This window comes from Amblyraja radiata, chromosome 26 (assembly GCF_010909765.2).
Source record: "Amblyraja radiata isolate CabotCenter1 chromosome 26, sAmbRad1.1.pri, whole genome shotgun sequence".
NCBI lineage: Eukaryota > Metazoa > Chordata > Chondrichthyes > Rajiformes > Rajidae > Amblyraja > Amblyraja radiata.
This window is the reverse complement of record NC_045981.1, coordinates 20,778,524-20,801,954: the sequence shown is the minus strand read 5'-3', so window position 1 is coordinate 20,801,954 and position 23,431 is coordinate 20,778,524. Positions and strand designations below refer to the sequence as shown.

Sequence of the window (23,431 nt, the reverse complement as noted above, 5' to 3'; positions counted from 1 at the left end):
AGATAATGGGAGGTCAGGGCCACACTCTAGCTGATGAGAGGATTGTTTTAGTTGCAAGACGAAAGGGAAGAAACTGTCTCTGAATCTGGAGGTATGCGTTTCCAAACTTCTCTATTTCTTGCCTGATGGGAGAGGGGCAGTGATGAGGTAGTGTGAGACCCGTCTTTGATTATGCTGATGGCCTTGCTGAGCCAGCATGATGGAATCAATGGAACGGAGGTTGCTTGTGTGATTGTCTGTGCTGCATCCACTACTCTACAATTTCATGCAGTCTTGGATGGAGCTGTCCCCAAACCATGCTGTGATGCACCTAATAAAATGTTTTCAAAAGCGCATCTGTAAATGTTGGAGAGGGTTATTGGGGACACGCTGAACTTCCCTAGCCTTCTAAGAAAGTAGTGATGTTGATGTGCTTTGTTGACCATAGCTTTGATGTAGCTGGTCCAGGCCAAATTGCTGATGATATTTATTTCGAGAAATTCCTAATTGTTCTATTTGATCTTATTTGATTGTCCACGCCAGGTTGATTGCATTCGTCAAAACAGGGCGGACCACGTGAAGGTTGCAATCTCCCGCCCCTGCACAGCACTTGTTTGCATACAAATGCTTAGATCTATTTGAGTTAATTGGTTGTTGTAGAGAAATGAGATTTACGGAATTTTGTTTTTTATTTTCCAAGTAGAGTGTTGCAGCCTCCTGGTGGCGGATCCAGCATCTCATTCGGGGTGGAGGAAAATGTCAAACCTGTGCATTCTCGACCAAGCAAAACTGCGTCCAATATCTTTGGACCACCAGTGGACAGCCAGCCTGCGGCACGAAGAACCAACCCACCAGGTTCAGTTTGATGTTTTGTACCTAGTACCTAAAATAAGCTTGGAGTTGACAGAAGTTAATTTCTATCTTGTGTGTTCCTTGTTCTCTCACAAGCACATTGAGATTTATTGAAACTAATCTGGTGTAGAGAGCTATACACTAAGTTGTACGTATGCTTGTTTTTATTCTCTAGTTATTCTTTATGCCATTAATCTTAGTAATAGTCTGTAAGTAAAGCTTTCTGCAGGATATTATTTGGTAAGTGACTAATAAGCAGACATCCTGTTTAATCTTAACCAATGATACAGATCAGTAAGAGTATTTAATTTTTTAATGTTTGAAGTAAAAATACTCAGCAAACATTTAATTCAAAGTTCTACAGGGTCTTGCAGTTGTACAGGGTCTTGGTGAGACCACACCTGGAGTATTGTGTACAGTTTTGGTCTCCTAATCTGAGGAAAGACATTGTTGCCATAGAGGGAGTACAGAAAAGGTTCACCAGACTGATTCCTGGGATGTCAGGACTTTCATATGAAGAAAGACTGGATAGACTCGGCTTGTACTCGCTAGAATTTAGAAGATTGAGGGGGGATCTTATAGAAACTTCCAAAATTCCTAGGCTAGATGCAGGAAGATTGTTCCCGATGTCCAGAACAAGGACAGTTTAAGGATAAGGGGGAAATCTTTTAGGACCGAGATGAGAATTTTTTTTTTCACACAGAGTGGTGAATCTCTGGAATTCTCTGCCACAGAAGGTAGTTGAGGCCAGTTCATTGGCTATATTTAAGAGGGAGTTAGATGTGGCCCTTGTGGCTAAAGGGATCAGGGGGTATGGAGAGAAGGCAGGTACAGGATACTGAGTTGGATGATCAGCCATGATCATATTGAATGGCGTGCAGGCTCGAAGGGCTGAATGGCCTACACCTGCACCTATTTTCTATGTCTATGTTTCAAGTGTGGCCCCTTGTCATTGATTTATTATGGTGCAGGAGCAGGCCACTTGGCCCATGGTTCATGTCTTTTTTAAAAGCACTGCAGTCAATCACATTGATTGATTTGAAATCATTTTTCATTCTCTTTCTCCCCCCCCCCCCTCCATAACCCTTGTAAACAGTGAGTGCCATGTTATCAATGCCTTTTAATTTAAAAGGTACCTCATCCTCTTGCATCAGTTCCATAAAACTTCAAAACTAGGCCATCTGGTCATTATGCCATCAGCTAATGGAAACAGTTCATCTGTGTACCTTATCTAAACTAGTTAGTACCTGGTGCAAGGGGACAGATAACTTGGTGACATGGTGTCGGGACAATAACTTCTTCAATGTTAGCAAGAAAAAGGAGCTAGTTATTGATTTCAGGAAATATGGTAGTATACAAGCCCCCAATCAGCTTCAATGGTGTGGAACTGGAAAAAGTTGAGAGCCTCAAGTTCTTTAGTGTTATTATTACCAATGATCTGTTGTCGACCAACCACATAGATGCGGCTGGAAAGAAGGCATACCACGCCTTTACCTCGGGCATATCTCCTTCCATCGTCGGAAGCATACTGTTGAGTTGCATCACAGCTATGTTTGGGAACAGCTCTTAAGACCTCAAGAAATTGCAGGGAGTTGTAGATGTAGCCATGTCCATCACACAGACCCGGCATCCCACCATTTACTCCGTTGTTTGTTTTCTTTGTGTGTATGTGTGTGCACACTGAACTTTTTTCCTCTTGTTTATTATATTGTTTACAGTGTACTATGTTTACATATTCTGTTGTGCTGCAGCAAGTAAGAATTTAATTGTTCTATCTGGGACATATGACAATAAAACACTCTTGGCTCTTTTGATCAACACTTCATGCTGCCTCAGAAAACCAGCCAACCTAATCAAAGATTTGTCCCACCCTGGTTATTCCTCCTGCTCCCATCCAGCAGACAGTACAGGAGCTTGAAAGCATCTACTGCCAGACTTTGGAACAGCTTCTTTCTCCTGTTATCAAGCTTCTGGGCGATCCTTCTATAAACAAGGGTACTGTCTGATTCACCTCTGTCCCCATTGAGGATATTGGACTTTATGGAACTGATGCACTCCAAGGCTGTGAATTATATTCTGCACTCTATCTTTCCCAGTGCTCCATCTGTTGTACTTTAGTTTGACTAGATTGTATCTGTTTGGTATATCTGATCTATTTGGATAGAATGCAAAACAAAACTTTTCATTATGTACATGTGACAATATTAAACCTTGCCTAACCCCAATCAAACTTTCCTTTGTTTCAAGGAAAATCAATTGCAGCCTCAAACTAATTTTGTAGCTAAAATTCCTCATTCCTAGAATTATCCTGGTAAATCTGTGTCTTCCCAACAACTTGAACATCTTCCTAGAGTGGTAACCTGATCGAAATGCAATTACTGGTTATAGCCTAACTAGAGCTTTATAAACATTTAACTTAATTCCCTGCTTTTGTACTTTCTATTTCTTTGAATATGTTATGCTAACTTCTGGTTTGCCACCTTCAAAGATTTTTGCAGAGCTCTCAGCGTTCTGTTTCTGCACACTCTTGAACTATACTGTTCACTATGTCATCTCACCTTCCTGATTGCCAAAATATGTTGCCTTGTATTGTAACTAATACATTAATGTACATATTATCGGGACGACAGATGGCACAATGGGCTACGTGTTCGGCTGGCAACCGGAAGGTAGCCGGTTCGAATCCCGCTTGGAGTGCATACTGTAGTTGTGTCCTTGGGCAAGACACTTCACCCACCTTTGCCTGTGTGTGAGTGATTGGTGGTGGTCGGAGAATGGCAGCCACGCTTCCGTCAGTCTGCCCCAGGGCAGCTGTGGCTACAGAAGTAGCTTACCACCACCGAGTGTGACTGAGGAGAGAATGAATAATGCGATGTAAAGCGCCTTGAGTATTAGAAAGGCGCTATATAAATCCCATCCATTATTATTATTATTATTATATTACTGTTGTAATTTGTCTTAATATATTTACAATCTAAATTTGAATCTAAAGGCTGAATGCATCAAGGGTTCCAAAAAATGTATTGCTGATAAATTGTACTGTTCCTTGGTTTAAAACATCAGACTCCAAAATCATCTTAAAACTGTCAGGACTGTAGGAGGAACATGATGTTAGAGATTGAGTTTTTAATGTAATTGCAGTCTTATCTAGTCGTGCAGATGAATGTCAGCATTTGAGAAGCAGGATAAGTTTTCTGAAATGAGCAACACTGAATTTTCTTTCATCGTCAGAATGGTCCTTTATTGTATTATATGTAGACTTCATATGTGGAGATTGTTTGCTACAAATCACTGCATGAAAGATAACAAATAATAAATTCCCAGTTGATGATGCTTTAATGTTGTAGAACCTATCATTGTTAATTTTAATAAGTATAATTAAGTATAATTTGTCCATAATGACTCAGCCAAAGGATGAGACATTGGAGCAGGTGATTTAAAGCTTAATTATAGTTGAGCCCGAGGCAGCTTTCCCCTCCAATCTGCAGATGCATTTGTCTGAACACACTGGTAGAAGTAACCACCATGTCATTCTTGTGTAGATGGGCCTGTCTTCATGTTGAGGAACCTCCCTGTTCTGATACACTGCAATCATGACCCGGACATGATCTGACCGCTCAAAACGGGCTACTCAAAGAGCTGCAGGTATGCTGAGCAGCATGCATTTGATAATGCTAAGCGATTCCCACAACTAGTAGAGCACGTAAACGTCCTGCAATCCTGCTGCATCTGCAGTGCCCTCCATAATGTTTGGGACAAAGACCCATCATTTATTTATTTGCCTCTGTACTTCACAATTTGAGATTTGTAATAGAAAAAAATCACATGTGGTTAAAGTGCACAGTGTCAGATTTTATTAAAGACAATTTTTATATATTTTGGTTTCACCATGTAGAAATTACAGCTGTGTTTATACATAGTCCCCCCCCCCCCCCCACCAATTTCAGGCCACCGTAATGTTTGGGACACATGGCTTAACAGGTGTTTGTAATTGCTCAAGTGTGTTTAATTGCCTCCTTAATGCAGGTATAAGAGAACTCTCAGCACCTAGTCTTTCCTCCAGTCTTTCCGTCACCTTTGGAAACTTTTATTGCTGTTTATCAACACGAGGACCAAAGTTGTGTCAATAAAAGTCAAAGAAGCCATTATGAGTGAGAATCAAGAATAAAACTGTTAAGAGACATCAGCCAAACATTAGGCTTACCAAAATCAACTGTTTGGAACATCATTAAGAAGAAAGATAGCACTGGTGAGCTTACTAATCACAAAGGGACTGGCAGGCCAAAGAAGACCTCCACAGCTGATGACAGAAGAATTCTCCCCAAACACCTGTCCGACAGATGAGAAACACTCTTTAGGAGTCGGGTGTGGATTTGTCAATGACCACTGTCCACAGAAGACTTCATGAACAGAAATACAGAGGCTACAACACTGCAAGATGCAAACCACTGGTTAGCTGGAAAAATAGGATGGCCAGGTTACAGTTTGTCAACTTAAAAGAGCAAACACAGTTCTGGAAAAAGGTCTTGTGGACAGATGAGACGAAGATTAACTTGTATCAGAGTGATGGCAAGAGCAAAGTATGGAGGAGAGAAGGAACTGCCCAAGATCCAAAGCATACCACCTCATCTGTGAAACACGGTGGTGGGGGTGTTATGGCCTGGGCAAGTATGGCTGCTGAAGGTACTGGCTCACTTATCTTCATTGATGATACAACTGCTGGTGGTCATAGTATAATGAATTCTGAAGTGTATAGACACATCCTATTTGCTCAAGTTCAAACAAATGCCTCAAAACATTGGCTGGTGGTTCATTCTACAGCAAGAAAATGATCCCAAACATACTGCTAAAACAAAGCTAAAAAAAATGGTCAATTCTTGAGTGTCCAAGTCAATCACTCGATCTGAACCCAATTGAGCATGCCTTTTATATGCTGAAGAGAAAACTGAAGGGGACTAGCCCCAAAACAAGCATAAGCTATAGATGGCTGCAATACAGGCATGGCAGAGCATCACCCAAGAAGATGCCCAGCAACTGGTGATGTCCATGAATCGCAGACTTCAAGCAGTCATTGCATGCAAAGTATATGCAACAAAATATTAAACATAACTACTTTCATTTACATTACATTGATGTGCTCCAAACATTATAGTGCCCTGAAATGGGGGGACTATGTATAAACACTGCTGTAATTTCTACACGGTGAAACCAAAATGTATTAAAATGGCCTTTATTAAAATCTGACAATGTGCACTTTAACCACATGTGATTTTTTTTTTTCTATTACAAATCTCAAATTGTGGCCTACCGAGGCAAATAAAGAAATTTGCCTCTTTGTCCCAAACATTAAGGAGGGCACTGTATATGTTGAGAGCAATGTCTGCTGTGATAGTTAAGCCCATCCTGCAGTTTAACAGTGCTACTGAAAATACTCAGGCATTGAATGGCAGGGACTAATTTTAAGCAGTGTTGCGCAGCCAAATATTGCCGCCTCTGCTATTTTGTGTTGTTGATCATCCTTGAAGCAAGTGGTTTACTGGGTACCATTCATTGATGAAACATTGAAATCTTCAAGTAATGAAGTGCCAAGATAGGTATTTAAGTTAATTCATTTATTTTTATAGGTGGAAAAAGTAGTGGTATCTTTGGAGCAGCTTCCAGTGAAACAGCAGATTCAAAGCAACGGAGAAATCCTCCTGGTGGCAAGACAAGCGGCATATTTGACACTGTGAAAAAGCCTCCCAACACTCTGGTAAACTCAAACTTATCATGGAACTGATCATACTAGATTTGTAGCATGTTTTGCTGCAGGATATCTGGTACCCTGCAGTGCATTAGCTTGACGTTGTCTTGGGACAATTGTACTGTTCTTGCCCTTTTAGCAAGCCACTTGTCATTAGTTTTGGAAGGGCGTCGAGCACCAATCTATTAAAAGCAAATAAATGTTGCTATGGGTGAAGTGTAATATGTCACAATCCATATCCTTCCACATAATTTATTTTCTGTTTGTTTGAAACCTGGTGTGACTAAGTTGTACAAACATAGTATAGATTCTACAGCAGAGCTAACACTGCCCTTTTTCAGTCCTTACAATTATTTTGATAAATTGTATTTTTAAGGCAGGTGTGCCATGTGCTAATTCATATCAAAGTGATTCTGCTGTTTTTGTTAATGCAATTGGCTATTACATTTGTCCACATCATTCCTACTTTGCATTCTGTTGACTGCTGTTGATTAGCCATGTTTGTTTGGAGGAAATACATTTCATTTTGGACTATAGGGCATTTTTCTCTCCACTCTGCATTGCATCCTGATGATACTTCTCTACACATGTTTGGCCATTCATTCCAATATATTTGTAGATATTCAAGACTATCTCTTCACATCTTTCCATCCCCACTTTCATTCTCTTTGAAAATCAAGGATAGGTATACTTGACATTACCTCATGCACTCTAATTATTTCACTTAAATTCTTATTTCCTACCACATGTTACTTTAGCAAGTCACCTTTCCATTTTCTATATTCTATCTACTTTATTTTCTCTTTAGCCCATCTCATCCATGCTGACCAAGGTGCCTACCTGACTGAACTAGGTGAATGCCTAACCCTTTGCCTGGGCCATATCCGTTCCTATCCGTGTACCTGTTCAAGTACACATTAACTGTTTTCATTTTACTTTCCTCTACCACTTTATCCAACAGCTCTTTCCCATGTACCCACTCCCATCTGTGGGAATAACTTTTCTTTGGGTCCCTTTTTAAAATGTTCCCCTCGCGCCCTTCTTTGTATGTCTAATTTAAAATGTTTTCTTGAGCAAGGAGTTACTACTCAATGTCTGATTCTAACCTAATATCAGCATTGATTGATCTAATGTTTCATCTAAATATGCATTTCTCTCCACCTTTTGATTTTTGTGAACTTTAATTGAAAGATCACTTAACACTTTATTTTTAGCAACCAGACCTTTCACTACTTTTTGAACAAGAAAATATTGATGAAAATGACTTAATCGGCGTATCATTTTTAATTCTATATTTGGGCAATTATAACATTTGACTTTGTTCCTACAATTTGGTGCATTTCGGGTGTTCTGCATGCCTTGGATAGTAACTTCACATACTGGTTGTGGATTTGCATCCCATTCTAGAGACTTCAAGCACAGGTGTACTATACTGTACATGGTATGTTTTACTTGAGACATTGACCTAAACATACATAAATGTACTATTGAACAGGTGTCCCAAGTATGCATTTCTATGTCATGTCAATTTCTACGCCTTGTCCATTTCATTGCCATGTAAATCAATGGGCAGCCGCTACGGCGCTATGGTAGAGTTGCTGCCTTACAGCACAAGCAGTGCCAGACACCCTGGTTCGATCCCAACTATGGGTGTTGTCTGTACGAAGTTTGTACTTTCTCCTCGTGACTGCGTGGGTTTTATCTGAGACCTTCGGTTTCCTCCCACACTCCAAAGACGTCCAGGTTTGTAGGTTAATTGGCTTGGTGTAAATGTAAGTTGTCCCTGTGTGTAGGATCGTTTTAATGTGCAGGGATTGCTGGTCATTCCACACTATCCTAAACTAAATCCTTTTTTTTCCTGATTTAATTGCAGAGTTCTGGTTAATTGTACCAGTCCTGCTGAAAATTGGTTCAATATAGATGGCTTTTCTGGTTTGTTTGTCTTGGCTACGAGTTAGCTTTACCTAAATTTAGCTCTGAGTATGTGAACTTTTAATTTTTCCCATTTGGTAGATTTGAACATAATGACACATTTGTACCATTTAAGTACTGGCTAACTCTGAAATCTTCGGCAATATGTACCGTTTGTCATTTCACCCACTGAGTCTCTTGGGTGTGCTTGTAAATCTATTTCATAACTTGTTTGTATTCAGTTTGATAGTAACTAAAATGAGAACTGATTCTTAATGCATTACAGGTAATGATTGTTGCCTAACCAACACAGATTTTAGTTTTGAAATAATATGACATTAAAGTTAATGATATGCTTTCTCATTTAGGATATCGCAACTGGGGAGGGTGAAAATTGCCCAGGTTCATGTAAGTATGATTCTACATTAACTATTTGGGATTTCTATTTTAACATTTTCTGAGCCCTTTCTTGGCTTTATCTTGAAAACCAAACCGCAAGCTTTGCTTGATTGCTATTAAACAAACTCTTTTTAATTTGATATGCAAAGAGAGAAATTATACAAATGTTTCATCATTTAAACAGATTCTCTGCAAGTGAATGTCTTCATTTTTCTTTTTGACTTCCATCATCAGAAGTCCTGGTAAATTCATCGGTCTGGAATGTTGGCTTTTCATGGATGTTGCTTGTATTCCTAGCATGTTTTAAGTTAAAGTTTCAGTTATTTTTCTTTAATCACAGTTGTGATGTTTTTGACAAAGCTACACCATGGTATCTAACTTGGCTGTTTCTCTTGGGTAAAGCTAAATTATTCTTGCTTGCAAGAAGTCAACAGTAGTTTTCTGAAACGTGTGTTTGTGCATGAGGTAATCCTGCCGTTAACCCTTCTGAACCATTTTTGGTTGAGCGTTTGTATATTAATGCAGTTTTACGTCAGCCTATACAAGTTATACTTTGCTGATTAAATGGCTCGTCTTCTTTGTGAAGTTGGTACAGCTTAATTAAATGTACTGGTCCAGTTTCAGTCATTGCATTCAGTGAATTTTGAGACATTTATTTATAGATAAACAATCCTGTCCCATAAAACCTGCTATAGTAATGATGGTGGTCATTGAATCTGGAGTGGTTCATGAAAAGTGATTCATTTGTTGAGGTGAAAATATTTTAGATACAGGGTTTTGGCCTTGGTGTTATTGGTATGAAAAAACCAGTGCACCCTTTTAAGTTAACTCAATACTTTAAATTCAGTTAATGGGATTTGTTCATATAATTGGATCCCCTGATCACTTTGAAACCTTTGAATACATCAGTTAAATTGTCTTGTTGTCTGCTTTCTGTGGAAGAGGATATTGTGTCCTGTTTGAAAACATATCAAATTTGGGCTAGAGGCAATTCTTGGAACAAAAACCATCCAGTGAATAATGTTTTCTTCTTGGCTGATGTTCACTGAGCTACCAGTTATCTTTTGGGCACTCCTGGTGGTCATTCATGTGTTGACATAAGCAGGTTACTTCACTGAAGAGATCAAATTGCTTCAGTATGACTTTGATTCTGAATAGTCTTATGGCAGACTTTCTCTATACCCACATGTAACTGTGGTTGAATAGAGTGCACGTTTATTGTAGTTGCCAAGGCATTTTAGTCAATGATCTGAGAACTGTGATTAATGGAGCTGTTAATTTTGTTTTGCAAAAAGATGGCAGAATAGCATTTGGCCACTCCTTTAGAGGGATTTTGTTTCCATCTATTGTACAAGCTGCTTGTTAGTAAATGTACTGAAAGCCTCAAGAAATTAGTAGTTTGGGGAGAACTAGATGAATGTGTTGCTATCAGTGGAGTTTATTTGCTCAATGCTAATTTCTGTGAGGTTCATGGCTGGGAGGTGACTTAGTTTATCTATTGAGCATTTTGTACATAGAAGCACCATTTTTTTTGACTGGAAATACTGCCACCTAATTTTTTTAAAACTAGTTTTCCCTTCAGTTTAGAAAACATTTTGTTCTACATTGGTTTTGGGGGACACAACAAAGACCATATCAATACTGGCGTGCCTTATTATATTGGCATTTTCTTTAAGGAAAGTTTTTTTAAGTTTCTAATGTCCTGGTGACCTGGCACATTCTCCAATTTCAGGTAGTCCTTTTTCCTTCCCCTCCCAGGGCCTACAGTCTCTGCCTTTTCCTTTCTTTTTCCTGCCCTTCCCCCCCCCCCCCCCCCCAACCCCAACATCAGTCTGAAGAAGGGTCTCGACCCGAAACGTTGCCTCTTCCTTCGCTCCATCTGCCTCACCCGCTGAGTTTCTCCAGCTTTTTTGTCTACCTTAGATTTTTCCAGCTTCTGCAGGTCTTTCTTAAACATGGCTCATTACGTTATGATTTATTCAAATTTTGTCCTTTGCCTTCTTTATTTTCCTGTTAGTGAGTTTGTTTGGTTCCAGTTGCTTGGCACCTCCTTAGGAGCTGTTTTAGTCACCCTTTTATATTTTGTTTGCAATTCAGGAAGCATAGTGTTTGCTGCTTTTGGTTTTGCAGTAACCACAGCAGTTTTTTTTTTCTACTGTTGGAATAATAGATTTTTTAAAACCCAACAATTAACTTGGATTAAACATACAAAATGGTTCTGAACTATGCTCATTTAAGGTACACCCAGTTTGTAGTTGTCTGGCTGATTACTGCATACTCAGTTTGATAGTATTTTGAGCTGAGCATTTTTTATGATATGTAACACCAGAATTCAATAACAGATTAATTAAGCAATTGATGCACCGCTGCTAGAGTGTATAAAATGTTTCACAGGTTTGCTGAATGTTTATTTCTTTCAGCATGCAATTTACTACAGTCATTTCTGTGCATGATGTAACATAGTGCATGAATTGTCTTAATGTGCTGCTTGTGACCTATACAATAATATTCCAATGTATTTATATTCACCAAAATCATGGAAGCCTTACATTTTTCAGGAAGAGTAAAAGGGTCCTGGAATAACTGTTATAATTGTTAACAGTATGAGTATAGCAAATAAAGCTCTAAATAATGAATGAAATATGCAGGTATTTGATCAGCTGAGATTACTTCACTAGAATTGTATTTTTTGGCGAAGAATAGAAATGGGTGTGGTGTTCAATAAAACAGTTTGTGTAATGCAGGTAACGACTTTATATTAGTCAACAGGCTCCAATGGGTATCTCGATAATGTTTATGTAGTGAAATATGTATAAATGCTTATGCTGTGACCTTACTGAGCGCTTAGATCTTAATTTAACTGAGGTAAGCGGAGAGATGCTATTATTCCTATTCAAAGTCAGTGATTTAGATATTGGAAATGTTTCTTCTTACTTCAATTTCAGAATCTGGCATTTAAAGGCAAGTCTCGATATACTATAGCTCTTATCCGTACATTCTCACCAAATATCTATCGTAGTCTGTTTAAACACCAATTCTTAGGTGTTGATTCAGATGTGAACCTTTAAGCATCTGTATAAGTAATATCTGGGTCTTTTTTTAATAGATTTACAGTAATGTGCTCCACTGAACCAGGCCGGTTGAACCACTTATCCAATGTACATTGTAATCACTGTGCTGATAGTTTGAAGTGCATCATAATTAATGCACACTGATCTGTTGTTGGCATAAACATTTAAGAATCTTGACGATATGCAAAACTGGAGATGCAAATCTCTGAGCTGCATGTGTCTAGAATATATAATGAAAGTAAAATTAAAATACAGATATTTAATTTTAAAATAAAGTACGAGAACAGCACCGACTACAATGAAAAGATGGATTGAGGTTTTTTGTGCAATCCATTTCAAGAGCACGACTTCCTAGGCTGGAGAGGAGAAACTGTCGATTCTGTGCTCCGGAGCCAAAAACTAATTGTTGGAGGAGCTTAGCTGATCAGGCAGCATATGTGAAGGCCGAGGGATCGTTAATTTTTCAGGTAGAGATGTCGTTCATTATTGTATCTTGCTACTTGGTTGTTTTTCATGGCAGTGCTGGAGACTGGTCTGTATTTCTAAAGAACAGATTCCTTTCAAAGGATAATGGATATATTGATTTTTTTTGTTATAATTAAACATTTTGAACTTTGTTCATGAACAAGTCAGGTGGAGTTAAAATACAAATCGGGCATAAAATTGGCAGAAAATGCTCAAGATAAGACTGCTTCCTGTTGCTGTCTTTGGTGGGTTTTTCATTGTATGCTATCTAACTGGGTAGATTTTCTGATTGGTCAAAAGCCACTAGGTTTACTAGGGTTTTCTGTCGGGGAAAGGTCAGTCTCATTGGGCCTTGTGCAACACTACAAACTTTCACTTTCAGCCTTGGGAGGTGATTTTTTTGAGTTTGAGGAAATACCAACTCCGACTGTCAATTGAAAAATGTAAGTAAGGGGCATCATGGGCCCAACAGAAATATGAGATGCCATAAAATGTCGCAAGCTGTAAAAGTAGCAACTTTCCAAGCCTGATTCTAGAGAGGAGAAATCTTAATTTAAAAATACATGCATTTTAGAAGCAATTCAATCTGTAGATATTGTACAGTGACAGAAAATCGGGTTCATTGAGGGTCTTCAATTAGGCCAAAATTGCTATCTTTTTAATCAAGTTGTATAACATGCAAAAGATTAACTCAATAGAATATGGAGTAGGCCATTCAGCATTTCAAGAATATGCTGCCATTACTTTTGATCATCGATGAGAAATATCAGTAGCAGGGGTGTAGCGCTTTGAATCTGCTCTGCTGATTGGTACGGTCATGGTTGCACTGATTGGCTCCTCCAATTTCTTGCTGTCCATAAAGCCTGGATTAATTTGTAGTACAAAAATCAGTTAGCAGTGGTCTGGGGATCTCTCAATTTTAAGTCCATTTTAGTTTGCCTAATAGTCATAGAATCACACAGCACGAAAATGGGCCCTTCAGCCCAGCTCATCCATGCTGACCACGATACGCCATCTAAGTTAGTTTCATTTCCCTACATTTATTCATATCCCTCAATTTTTCCTGTCCTTGTACCCACCCAAGTGTCTTTTAAATGTTGTTTCCATTCTTTGCAGTTCTGACTGAGCAAAAGTAGCCCGTTTCCTGCTTGTGTTCACCACATTTAGGAATCTATCTCAAATACATTCCATAGTTTGCTTCTCAAGACATTCTGCCAATTTGCTCAGTCCATTCTAAGTGAATATTTGTTTCCCATGATTATTGAATTACTAGCTTTTATTTCTTGATTTGATGCTATCCAACAGTATGTCACTGTTTTGGAGCCAACATGCTACTTCATTGAACATTCTTTTTTCATCTTTACTCACAATGATTCCACTTGTTGATCTAGGCCACTTGTTTCTCACTGTACTCCAATATCACCTTTATAATTAGACTCAACTCTTTCCATTCTGCACATCTGTCTAAAATGCCATTTTGTTAGGTGACATCAGCAAGTTTTAATGATAGTCAAGTCGGAGGTTTGTTTATTTGGTGTTTCAGTGTTTTTGCATAGTACTGCTGTAGGTAACTCCGATGACCTGCATTTAATTGTTGACTCGGGTGCTATCTCTGTGGAATTTCCACATCTTCCCAGTGACTAATTGAGATTTCTAAAAGTCCTCTAATTTCTTCTCACAACCCAAAGATTTGCAAGTTATCAGGTTACTTGGCTACTGAATTTCCCTGGATTTAGGCAACCAATGGGAGAACTGGGAATGAGAGAATAGGGGGGGGACAGAATGGGAAGTGGGGTCGGGAATACTTTGAGCCAGAATACACTCTACTGCCAGGCTCCCAATATCCTATGGAAATACAAAACAATGAAAAGTAAACAATTCCTTGATTTTTACTTCCTACTCCAATATTTCAAGTATTTTTTAAAGAAAAATCTTGTTATAGGATCCGAACGTACCCTTTCTCTCTCCCTCCACCACCCCCCTTATCTCGCTTCCCCTCCAATATTCCAAAGAAGTTTTTGAGTCACTGACTCAAATTCCCAAGATGCCTTGGAAACCCAGTACACTCAGCTCAGTGCTGAATTTTGAAGATTTAAAGTGATTCTCCTATCACAAGTTGATAAAATGCCTCCAATTTCATACATGCAAAGTTTTAGTTAATAATCTTATGTGAAGCCTTATCAAATACCTAATTAGTGAATTCAATTTTACACTCATGTGGTCTTTCTTAACACCTTCATTAATTACCTTGGTGCTAGACAAGGTTTGATGTGAATTGATGAGATTGAAAGATGTTTGTCCAAGTACACCATCCTAATAATAGATTACAGTAATTTTCCCACAATTATTATAGTAGGTTTAGATCACCGGTAATGATCAGGCCTATTCCAAAGATGCTGCTGCTCAATAACCCAAGCAGTTGATGAAATGAACATATTTACATATTCAGAATGCAAGAAATTCTAAACATTGTATATTCCCTCCAAACTAGCCTTTGTGGTACTCAAAGTAATAAATTAATTGGTTGAGTAGCTTCACTAAAGTAATGAAATTGCTAGTTCCATTTGCAGTTCTAATACTCAAGGAGAAGACAAAATCTATCAATGTGAAATGAATGTATGGAAAGATGCTATGGAGGAATTCTTAATGCTTTTCAACATTTACTCATGACATTTTAAGATTTGACTTTGAAACTATTTCTCTGACTTTGAGCTTTCTTGTGATTTCTGTTCAGTTGTGAGAAGATTGCAATATGTTTCATACAGTTTGAATGGCATATGAGTAGTTGTGTACATGCAGTGCCCTCCATAATGTTTTGGACAAAGACCCATCATTTATTCATTTGCCTCTGTACTCCACAATTTGAGATTTGTAATAGAGTGCACATTGTCAGATTTTAATAAAGGCCATTTTTATACATTTTGGTTTCACCATGTAGAAATTATATCAGTGTTTATACATAGTTTCTCCCCCCCCCCCCCCCCCCCCCCCATTTCAGGGCACCATAATGTAGGTACACAGTAATGTCATGTAAATGAAAGTAGTCATGTTTAGTATTTTGTTTCATATCCTTTATATGCAATGACTGCTTGAAGTTTGCGATTCATGGACAGACTTCCATGTTGCTGGGTGTCTTCTCTGGTGATGCTCTGCCTGTATTACAGCCATCTTTAGCGTATGCTTGTTTTGGGGGTTAGTACCCTTCAGTTTTCTCTTCGGCATATAAAAGGCATGCTCAATTGGGTTCAGATCGGGTGATTGACTTGGCCACTCAAGAATTGACCATTTATTAGCTTTGAAAAACTCCTTTGTTGCTTTAGCAGTATGTTTGGGATCATTGTCTTGTTGTAGAATGAACTGCCAGCCTATGAGTTTTGAGACATTTGTTTGAACTTGAGCAGATAGGTTGTGTCTATACACGTCAGAATTCATTATGCCAGATCTGATCTGTCGGACAGGTGTTTGGATATTTTTCTTTATTATAGAGATAATTCTTCTGTCATCAGCTGTGGAGGTCTTCCTTGGCTTGCATGTCCCTTTTTTGATTAGTATGCTCACCAGTGCCCTCTTTCTTAATGATGTTCCAAACAGTTGATTTTGGTAAGCCTAAGGTTTGGCTGATGTCTCCAACAGTTTTATTCTTGTTTCTCAGTCTCATAATGGCTTCTTTGACTTTCATTGGCACAACTTTGGTCCTCATGTTGGTAAACAGCAATAAAAGTTTCCAAAGATGATGGAAAGTCTGGAGGAAAGACTCGGTGCTGAGAGCTCTCTTATACCTGCATTAAGGAGGCAATTAAACATACCTGAGGAATTACAAACACCTGTGAAGCCATGTGTCCCAAACATTATGGTGCCCTGAAATGGGGGGAATTATGTATAAACACTGCTGTGATTTCTACTTGGTGAAACCAAAATGTATAAAATGGCCTTTAATAAAATCTGACAATGTACACTTTAACCACATGTGATTCCTTCTATTACAAATCTCAAATTGTGGAGATCAGAGGCAAATGAATAAATGATGGATCTTTGTCCCAAACATTATGGAGGGCATTAGCTTGCTTGGATAATTAGGGAAACACAGAATTTGGTAAATAAAATTTGGGATGATTGTAAACACATTCTCAAACCCGTTGCGATCTCCTTCAGACTTGTTCACATGAAATATTTACATGAATTGTGAAACTGCTGCTATCTTTGCTAACATCCTTTCTCTCTCCTTTATAGTTCGCATTGGCAATTAGGAGTGTCAGGTAACAAATGCATGCAATATACATTTGAACCTATTTTGTGATCGGGACTTGCATGAGAAGGGACCTGGCACTGCATTTTTATATATAAACTTAGCTTGCAATTTCCGTGGCTCCCTTTGTGTGAATTTTGCTTTGTGACGAGGGGTAAATCTTATTCCTGAAGTGGAATGGAGTGTCCACACTCGTGATGTTATAGACAATGTAGCCTGCACTGGTCTTAGAATTTGCTTTTAGCTTTTAAAAAATGTTTGCAATTAGCTTTGTTGCTGTGTCATTCAGGAAGCATGGTGATTCAATTGCATTGAAAGCTGATCGTCTAATATCAGAGCATTATGTTTCATGTCTTCCTATGTTTATCATAATAGCAGCCAAGTCTATACATTAAGTTGAGCTTAATTCAAAAGCCATTTATCTTTTGGATGTACAGAAAATTGCACAAATGTTGCTGATTACTGCATGAAAGATATCACACTGCTTTCCCCTGGCCAGTGAAGGACTGTGTGGATTGTCTCCAGGATGTGCAGTAAACATGATTTTCCCTCACAACTCAAGAAAAATGCTATGAGCAGAATTAACTCCACATGGTTTATTTCAGCCTCAAAGTGTTCACCTCTGTCATCTAAGTGTTAGCATGGAGAATCTTCCTCCAATTTTCTTCTCAAAATAAGTACTTCGTGAAAATTTACAAGCCACAAATCTGAAGACTCAATCCAAGTGTAGATTAGACTCGAGCAAGGGTGTATTATTCACAATCCTCAGGTCTGCGGTGGACGAATTGTGAAACTGGTCAATTGTCCATGACCTGTGCAGATTTGCTTTGCCATTCTCTGTTTAAAAGATGTCTGAGGTCAATCAGCTCGAGTCCCTCGGTTTCTTCTGTCTGGATAAGTCGGGTTGTGCCAGTAGCACTAATGGCTGCTCATGCATAGGACAGCCAGCATGATGATAAACACTTAGTTTTGCCAAGTCTTTCAAATTGGAAAGTTTATATTGCTCCCAATCTCTTCCTAGTCTTGGAGGACACTGCTGCACCCATCCACTGTCACAATTCCATTGTGCCTGTTGGTGTAAGCTTGGGCAGGATGGCCATGGTGCAGAACTGAGCATTGACGATGGTTGTATTTGGCTAGGCCTTCGAGGGAAATTATCCATTATTTTTGTAGTGCTTTGTAGTCTGTCATCACAATTTTACACAAATAGATCAAATGCGTTTTCTTCAACATTCATTGTTAAAAATGTGCATTATGGGTGAACAAACTCAATATTTGAAATTGTCTATAAGAGCCAAGTTCTGGAAATGGTAGACACAGTTTAAACTTTGATCGGGAATTTTGCAGCACAGTTTACATGTCAAAATAAACATGACAAAAACTTGTGACTCCTCATATTCAATTTAGAATAGAATTTCATCCTCGGTTCTTCCTGAGCTTCTACACTTGTAGAAATTAATTTCAATGGAAATGTTTTTAAATCTTTGCAAAGATTAAGTTTTTAAAAGTGAACTGCTGAAATGTACACAATTTTTTTTCCGGAAAATGACTGTGGCAATCATCATAATGTGGGAAGGTTATTTTTGCATCTAACTGGAGATTTTTTGCATTTTAGTAGTAAGAGATGTCGGTCACAAATGCCAGGTTATCCATTCTGAATATTCCAAGTCTCCTTCCCTTTCAAGGAATTTGAATCTGAAGGAGGAGACTTGAATATGACAAGGACCCTGCCATAACATAACTATTTTGCATCATTGTGCATCACTAGTCTGTCTCATTCTCTGAGGTACCCCAAAACTACTTGTGATTCTGTGCACTTGAAACAATAATATTGACAACCTCTGCATGATAGTTCATCTATCACCATTTCATTTGCCCACAATTGTTTCTTGGCTAATGATGCAGGGAAACATTGTAATTTGGATATTTTGCCAGTCAAGTCAATCTATTTCCTCACAATGGGTGCATTGTCGATGGACACAGATGATTTATGACCATCATTCTCAGCAAAAGATAGCGCAGTTGCCCACTTTTTGATGTTTCAGCTTTCCAGGTATTAAACACTCTCTGGCAGAGGCAGTTTCTCTGAAATGATTCGTTGAAGAAACAAAAAACAGATAATTGTGAAGCATCACTTTTATCCACCACTACATCAAAATATGGTGCTGCTAAAATATCTGCAGCTAACTCTCAACGGGTTTGTTTTCATAGTTCCTCCACCTTCATGGTTGTCAAGCAGCCCATTTATTTCCTTCAGGGGTGCATTTTTGTTGTTGAAATCAGAATTCAGGATTTTCACTGTGGCCAAAAATCTTTGCGTCTCTGTGTCTGTAACACCTTTATTGCTTTGGTAAAATCCATGCTTTCAAAAATTGGCTCAATAGAATTGTGCAAGACCTTTTTTAAAAAAAACACAAAGCAATAAAAACAAAAGCTTGTGAAGCAGCAAATTATTCTAGGTTTCTCGAGTTACTTCTAGGTAGGCAATTTTCATTGAACTTTGTATGCTTTGTAATGTTCTAAATTATGCTCAAATTCAGAACATATCCGATCACAAACAAGGCTTGAACATATTGAATTTTAATGCGTTTCATGTTAATATGCATTCCTGTTACGCTGGCCCTTTGTCTTATTGATCCTATCTCCTGTACATGACCAATAGCAGTCTTTTTCTAATAGTTCCAATCTCCAATAATGTAACAGTTTGTCAATAGCAATTTACTCTTGTGGTGTCAGTCTAGTTGATAGTGATCTTTATTAACACAACAAACACAACTGTGCTTGCATATATAAATTGTCCCTATTTAATGTGGAATGTAAACAATTAGTCAAGGAGCTACATTGGGAGCTGCCCTCGGTGAAGAATGGTTCTTTAACCAGTCTCTTGTGGTTTGCTTGCATCCTGATTTAGTGAATCAGTAATCCATTTAATTTTTCTGAGGAATATTGCCTACTTATTTTGGCTACCATAATGTATCACCTTGTACCCTACTATACTAAGATTCATTTGCTAATAACATGCTTATTCTGCAACTGAAAGCCTCGCTGTATTGCCAGGTTCTGTAATTCAAACCTTCCTTCCAAACTGGGAAAAATATGAAGATGTATTTAGAATTTCAGTCCAACTTGTTTGAAAGTTTGAGCAACTATTCCAGTACTAATACTTCCGGTGTGAGTGGCGTAGGCTCTGAATATAACTAGAAGGCTGAGGCTTGCCACATGCTGCTCACTGAGTCCGCCCATCTTCCTCCAGTCATCTAACTGATAATATTAAGTTTGGTTGCCACTATTCCGTAAGTTTTGCTTGTGGCGTGGACCAAATTGAAGAACTAGCCCAAGGAACTGTACAACCTCCTGTCCTGCCTTCCTGGGATTAAGCTTGAGATCTGCCACTAAGTAGCTCTAATGGCTCCTACAATAGCTCATTACTACACACATTAGCTGCACTGACTAAACTGTAAAACTCAACGTATTGTGGAACCTGATGATCAAGTCCATGTATACTACTGTTTCTTAAAGGTACAGGTCCTCCCTAAGTAGTGAATGCCCAACTTGAGGACACCCCGTGCATGTGAATAAGTATTGGTTGGAGAAGCCTGTGGGATGGATGGAGATGGATTTGCAGGCTGCTGTGGGGCTGTAATCTGGGAATTTTCTGGCCCGGATCTCTTCTTTCCAACTCCTCCCCCTGATCTGCTCATGTTGAGCAGAACTTGGACAATACAATACAATACAATTTATTTGTCATTTGGACCCCTTGAGGTCCAAACGAAATGACGTTTCTGCAGCCATACATTACAAAACAAAAAGACAACACAATTTACACAAACATCCATCACATCGCTGTGATGGAAGGCAAAAAAACGTATCTCTCCACTGCACTCCCCCCCCCCCCCCCCCCCCCGATGACAAAGTCAAAGCCCCCGGCTGGCGATGGCGATTGTCCCGCGGTCATTAAAGCCACGCCGGGTGATGCAAGGTCGCACACCGGGTCTTGTTGTTAGAGCCCCCGGCGTGCGCTCGCAGAGTCCCGCGGCCATTCCAAGCCGCGCGGGGCGGTGCTGTAAAGCCCCGCTCCAGGTGCTCTTCAACCCCGCAACTCGGGCGGGAGAAGTCGCCGTTGCGGAAGCCGCGAAAAGCCGCTGTCCGCCAGACCCGCAGTTGCAGCCTCTGAACCTTCGGGGGTCGGGTGGCAGCAGCGCTCCACCTGCTCCGGACTCGGCCAGCTCCGCGACGGTGAGGTGAGTAGTCGGCAGCTCGCCGCTCCACGTTGCAGCCCCAACGACAACGGAGACCCGACAAAGAAAAGGTCGGGTCTCCCGTGCAGGGAAAGATTTTAAAGTTACCCCCTCGCCCCCCACACACATACCCCAACAAAAAACAAAACAAAAACTACATAAAAACGAGACAAAAAATAAAAAAAACACAGACGGACTGCAGAGGCCGCTGCTGACAAGAGTCGCGCCGCCCACCGTCTTGTATGTATTGTATTGTATTATTATTTTTCTTCTCATCCAGTTCTTTGGGTAACTTTACCCAGTTTAAAAAGCTATTTCACAGGCAGGGCTGTCCTAGCATGCTCATTGTTTCAGGCTGCCCTTGTGTCTCAATTTGTTCGGCATCATTTCTTTTTTCTCCCCTTGTCCTAACTATTCACACTTGCGTGCTTGACACCTTTTATCCTCTGCCATTTTGGCAGTTTGCTGTCCCAGTCAGTTCATCTTCATAGTGGTCATCCAATTCTTGTACACCACAATCCCAGACCAAAATGGTCTGAGAACCTTTTACTTTCTCAAACAAGGCCCAACCAATCTTCTAATATTTGTCTTACTCAACACATAGCACTAACCTACTTCAGCTCAACTTGTTTTCTTCAGGCATTAGAATTTGCACGGATTCAGGCTCGGATGTTTGAAGCTGTATGGGTTCCCTGATCCAGCCTAAATGTGACTTTGGTGCTGCCTCCTCCACTTGTATAGAACTCCAGTTTTGTTATTTCTGTTGTCAGTTTCTGCAGTTATCATTTCACTGCTCATATCTGACACTTGACTTCCATTACAAACTCATTGATTGTCACAACATGACTGGACCCTCTCCCACTCTGCATCCTACTTGTATTCTATTCTCTCAATCCTTCATATCTGTTCTGATGATGACTTTCTATGTCGGTATTTAAATTTCTTCCTCTCTTTGTGACTTCCCTCCACCATGGCTAATGAGAACTTTCAACTGTTTTCTGAATTACTTCTCTCCCTGTCTCTCCTAACCCAGTGCAAAGATAGGGAAGTTCTTGTGTTTACCTCTTATCCCACAAACCTCAACATTCATATGACTTCCCCTCTCCTGTTGCATTCCAAAAGGACTCTTCTCTCAGCAGGTCCCAGGTTTGTACTTTCATCTCATGTGATCAAAGGAGATGCCCTTCCACTCTCCCTTCTCACCAAAAACCAATACAATGTTCAGATGAGGCAATGATTCTCTACCCCACACTGACCTCCATTGTTGGCCTGCAACGTTCTATCATAGCCCAATGGTAGCCGAAACAGCATGTGTCTAGTCACATCGATGCTCAGACTCTATATTGAATTCCATGATTTCTTAACTAATCTTTGTTTGTCAGAATGAACCCGTTCTGATGCAGGATTATCGTGCTGCAACTTCAGTGAAGTTTTTCTCTTCCTGGTGCTACCTGATGTATTTCCTACATTTTATTTTGATTTCCGGCATCAGCTTTGTTCTTCAGCTTAAGTTTCAGTGCTTTTTTTTTTTTTCCTGGTCTGATTCATCTTCCTCTATTTACTCTTCCCCAGGCAGATCCTTCATCAGTGTCTCTTGGCTGCCACTCAGCATTTACAACCTGAACTATCCTAGTCCTCAGCCTATCACAAATATTGTTTGTTCCCTCTACTGCTTTTGCCGCAGTTTCAACTACACTAGTTTTTCTTGTTCTAATGACGTTTGTGAACTTGAAACGTTATCCCTGTCACTCTCTGATCTGCTGAGCATCCCCAGCATTTCCTGTTTATTTTGAATCCTTCTCCCTTTGGCCTATCTTTGGGCCAACAAGCAGGTGCTGTATATAGTTGGTTTGTGGTCCACTGATCAGTCTTTGGCACCAACCTATCTCTGTGCTTGATCAACCAGGTCCACCTCTCCAGAGAAGCTTTCTCCTTCCCCTCCATTATGACATTGCCTGTAACATTCTAGAACATAGAAAAGTACAGCACAGGAAAAGCACATTCTGTTCTTAAATATTTTTGAGTATCTGAGTCTAAGATGCATGGATGTGAGCACCCAGTCCAATATGTATTGTGGATTTGGATGTGTGGAGAGAGCTAGAGACAAATGATTACTAGTATGCCCAACTGTATGCCACATGCAATATAATTCTAATTCTTTAAACACAAGCTATCTCAAGTGATGCCAATATTTTCCTCAATAAATTGTTACCTGCATTTATTGTTGCAAGTTAAACGTGCACCTGGATGATCATAAATGTACTTGCATCTCTATTCATTAATCTGTGACCTCCTTAACCAGTATGATTTCTTGTCTCTCTTCTTTCTGGAAATCATGTGACCCACAGAATTCATGTGAGCATATAAAGTGGGCCTTTGCTGTTCTGCATTCCAGCCCAGAGTCTATGTCAATTGCTGTTTTAAGTTCTTGTGCAAATGTCTAAACTGTTCCCGTTCTCAGCTCTTCGCTGTGGCAGGAGGCTTTGGAGCAGCAAAGGTCCAAATAAGTATTTTCTTCTTTCCAACC

General features: G+C 39.5%; 1 protein-coding gene across 4 annotated transcripts in view; it reads left to right on the top strand.

Moving 5' to 3' along the window:
• Positions 1–23,431, top strand: part of jpt1 (Jupiter microtubule associated homolog 1) — a 29,145-nt gene that overhangs the window by 4,821 nt on the left and 893 nt on the right. The window contains exons 2-6 of one of the 4 annotated variants that reach the window (XM_033044439.1): positions 683–834; positions 6,456–6,583; positions 8,854–8,893; positions 9,069–9,126; positions 16,651–16,676. In XM_033044439.1, the coding sequence (XP_032900330.1) occupies positions 683–834; positions 6,456–6,583; positions 8,854–8,893; positions 9,069–9,126; positions 16,651–16,676 (404 nt within the window). Of the gene's footprint in view, positions 1–679; positions 835–6,455; positions 6,584–8,853; positions 8,894–9,068; positions 9,127–16,650; positions 16,677–23,431 lie in introns of all 4 variants that reach the window. The other 3 variants (XM_033044440.1, XM_033044438.1, XM_033044442.1) reach the window with 3 other exon arrangements.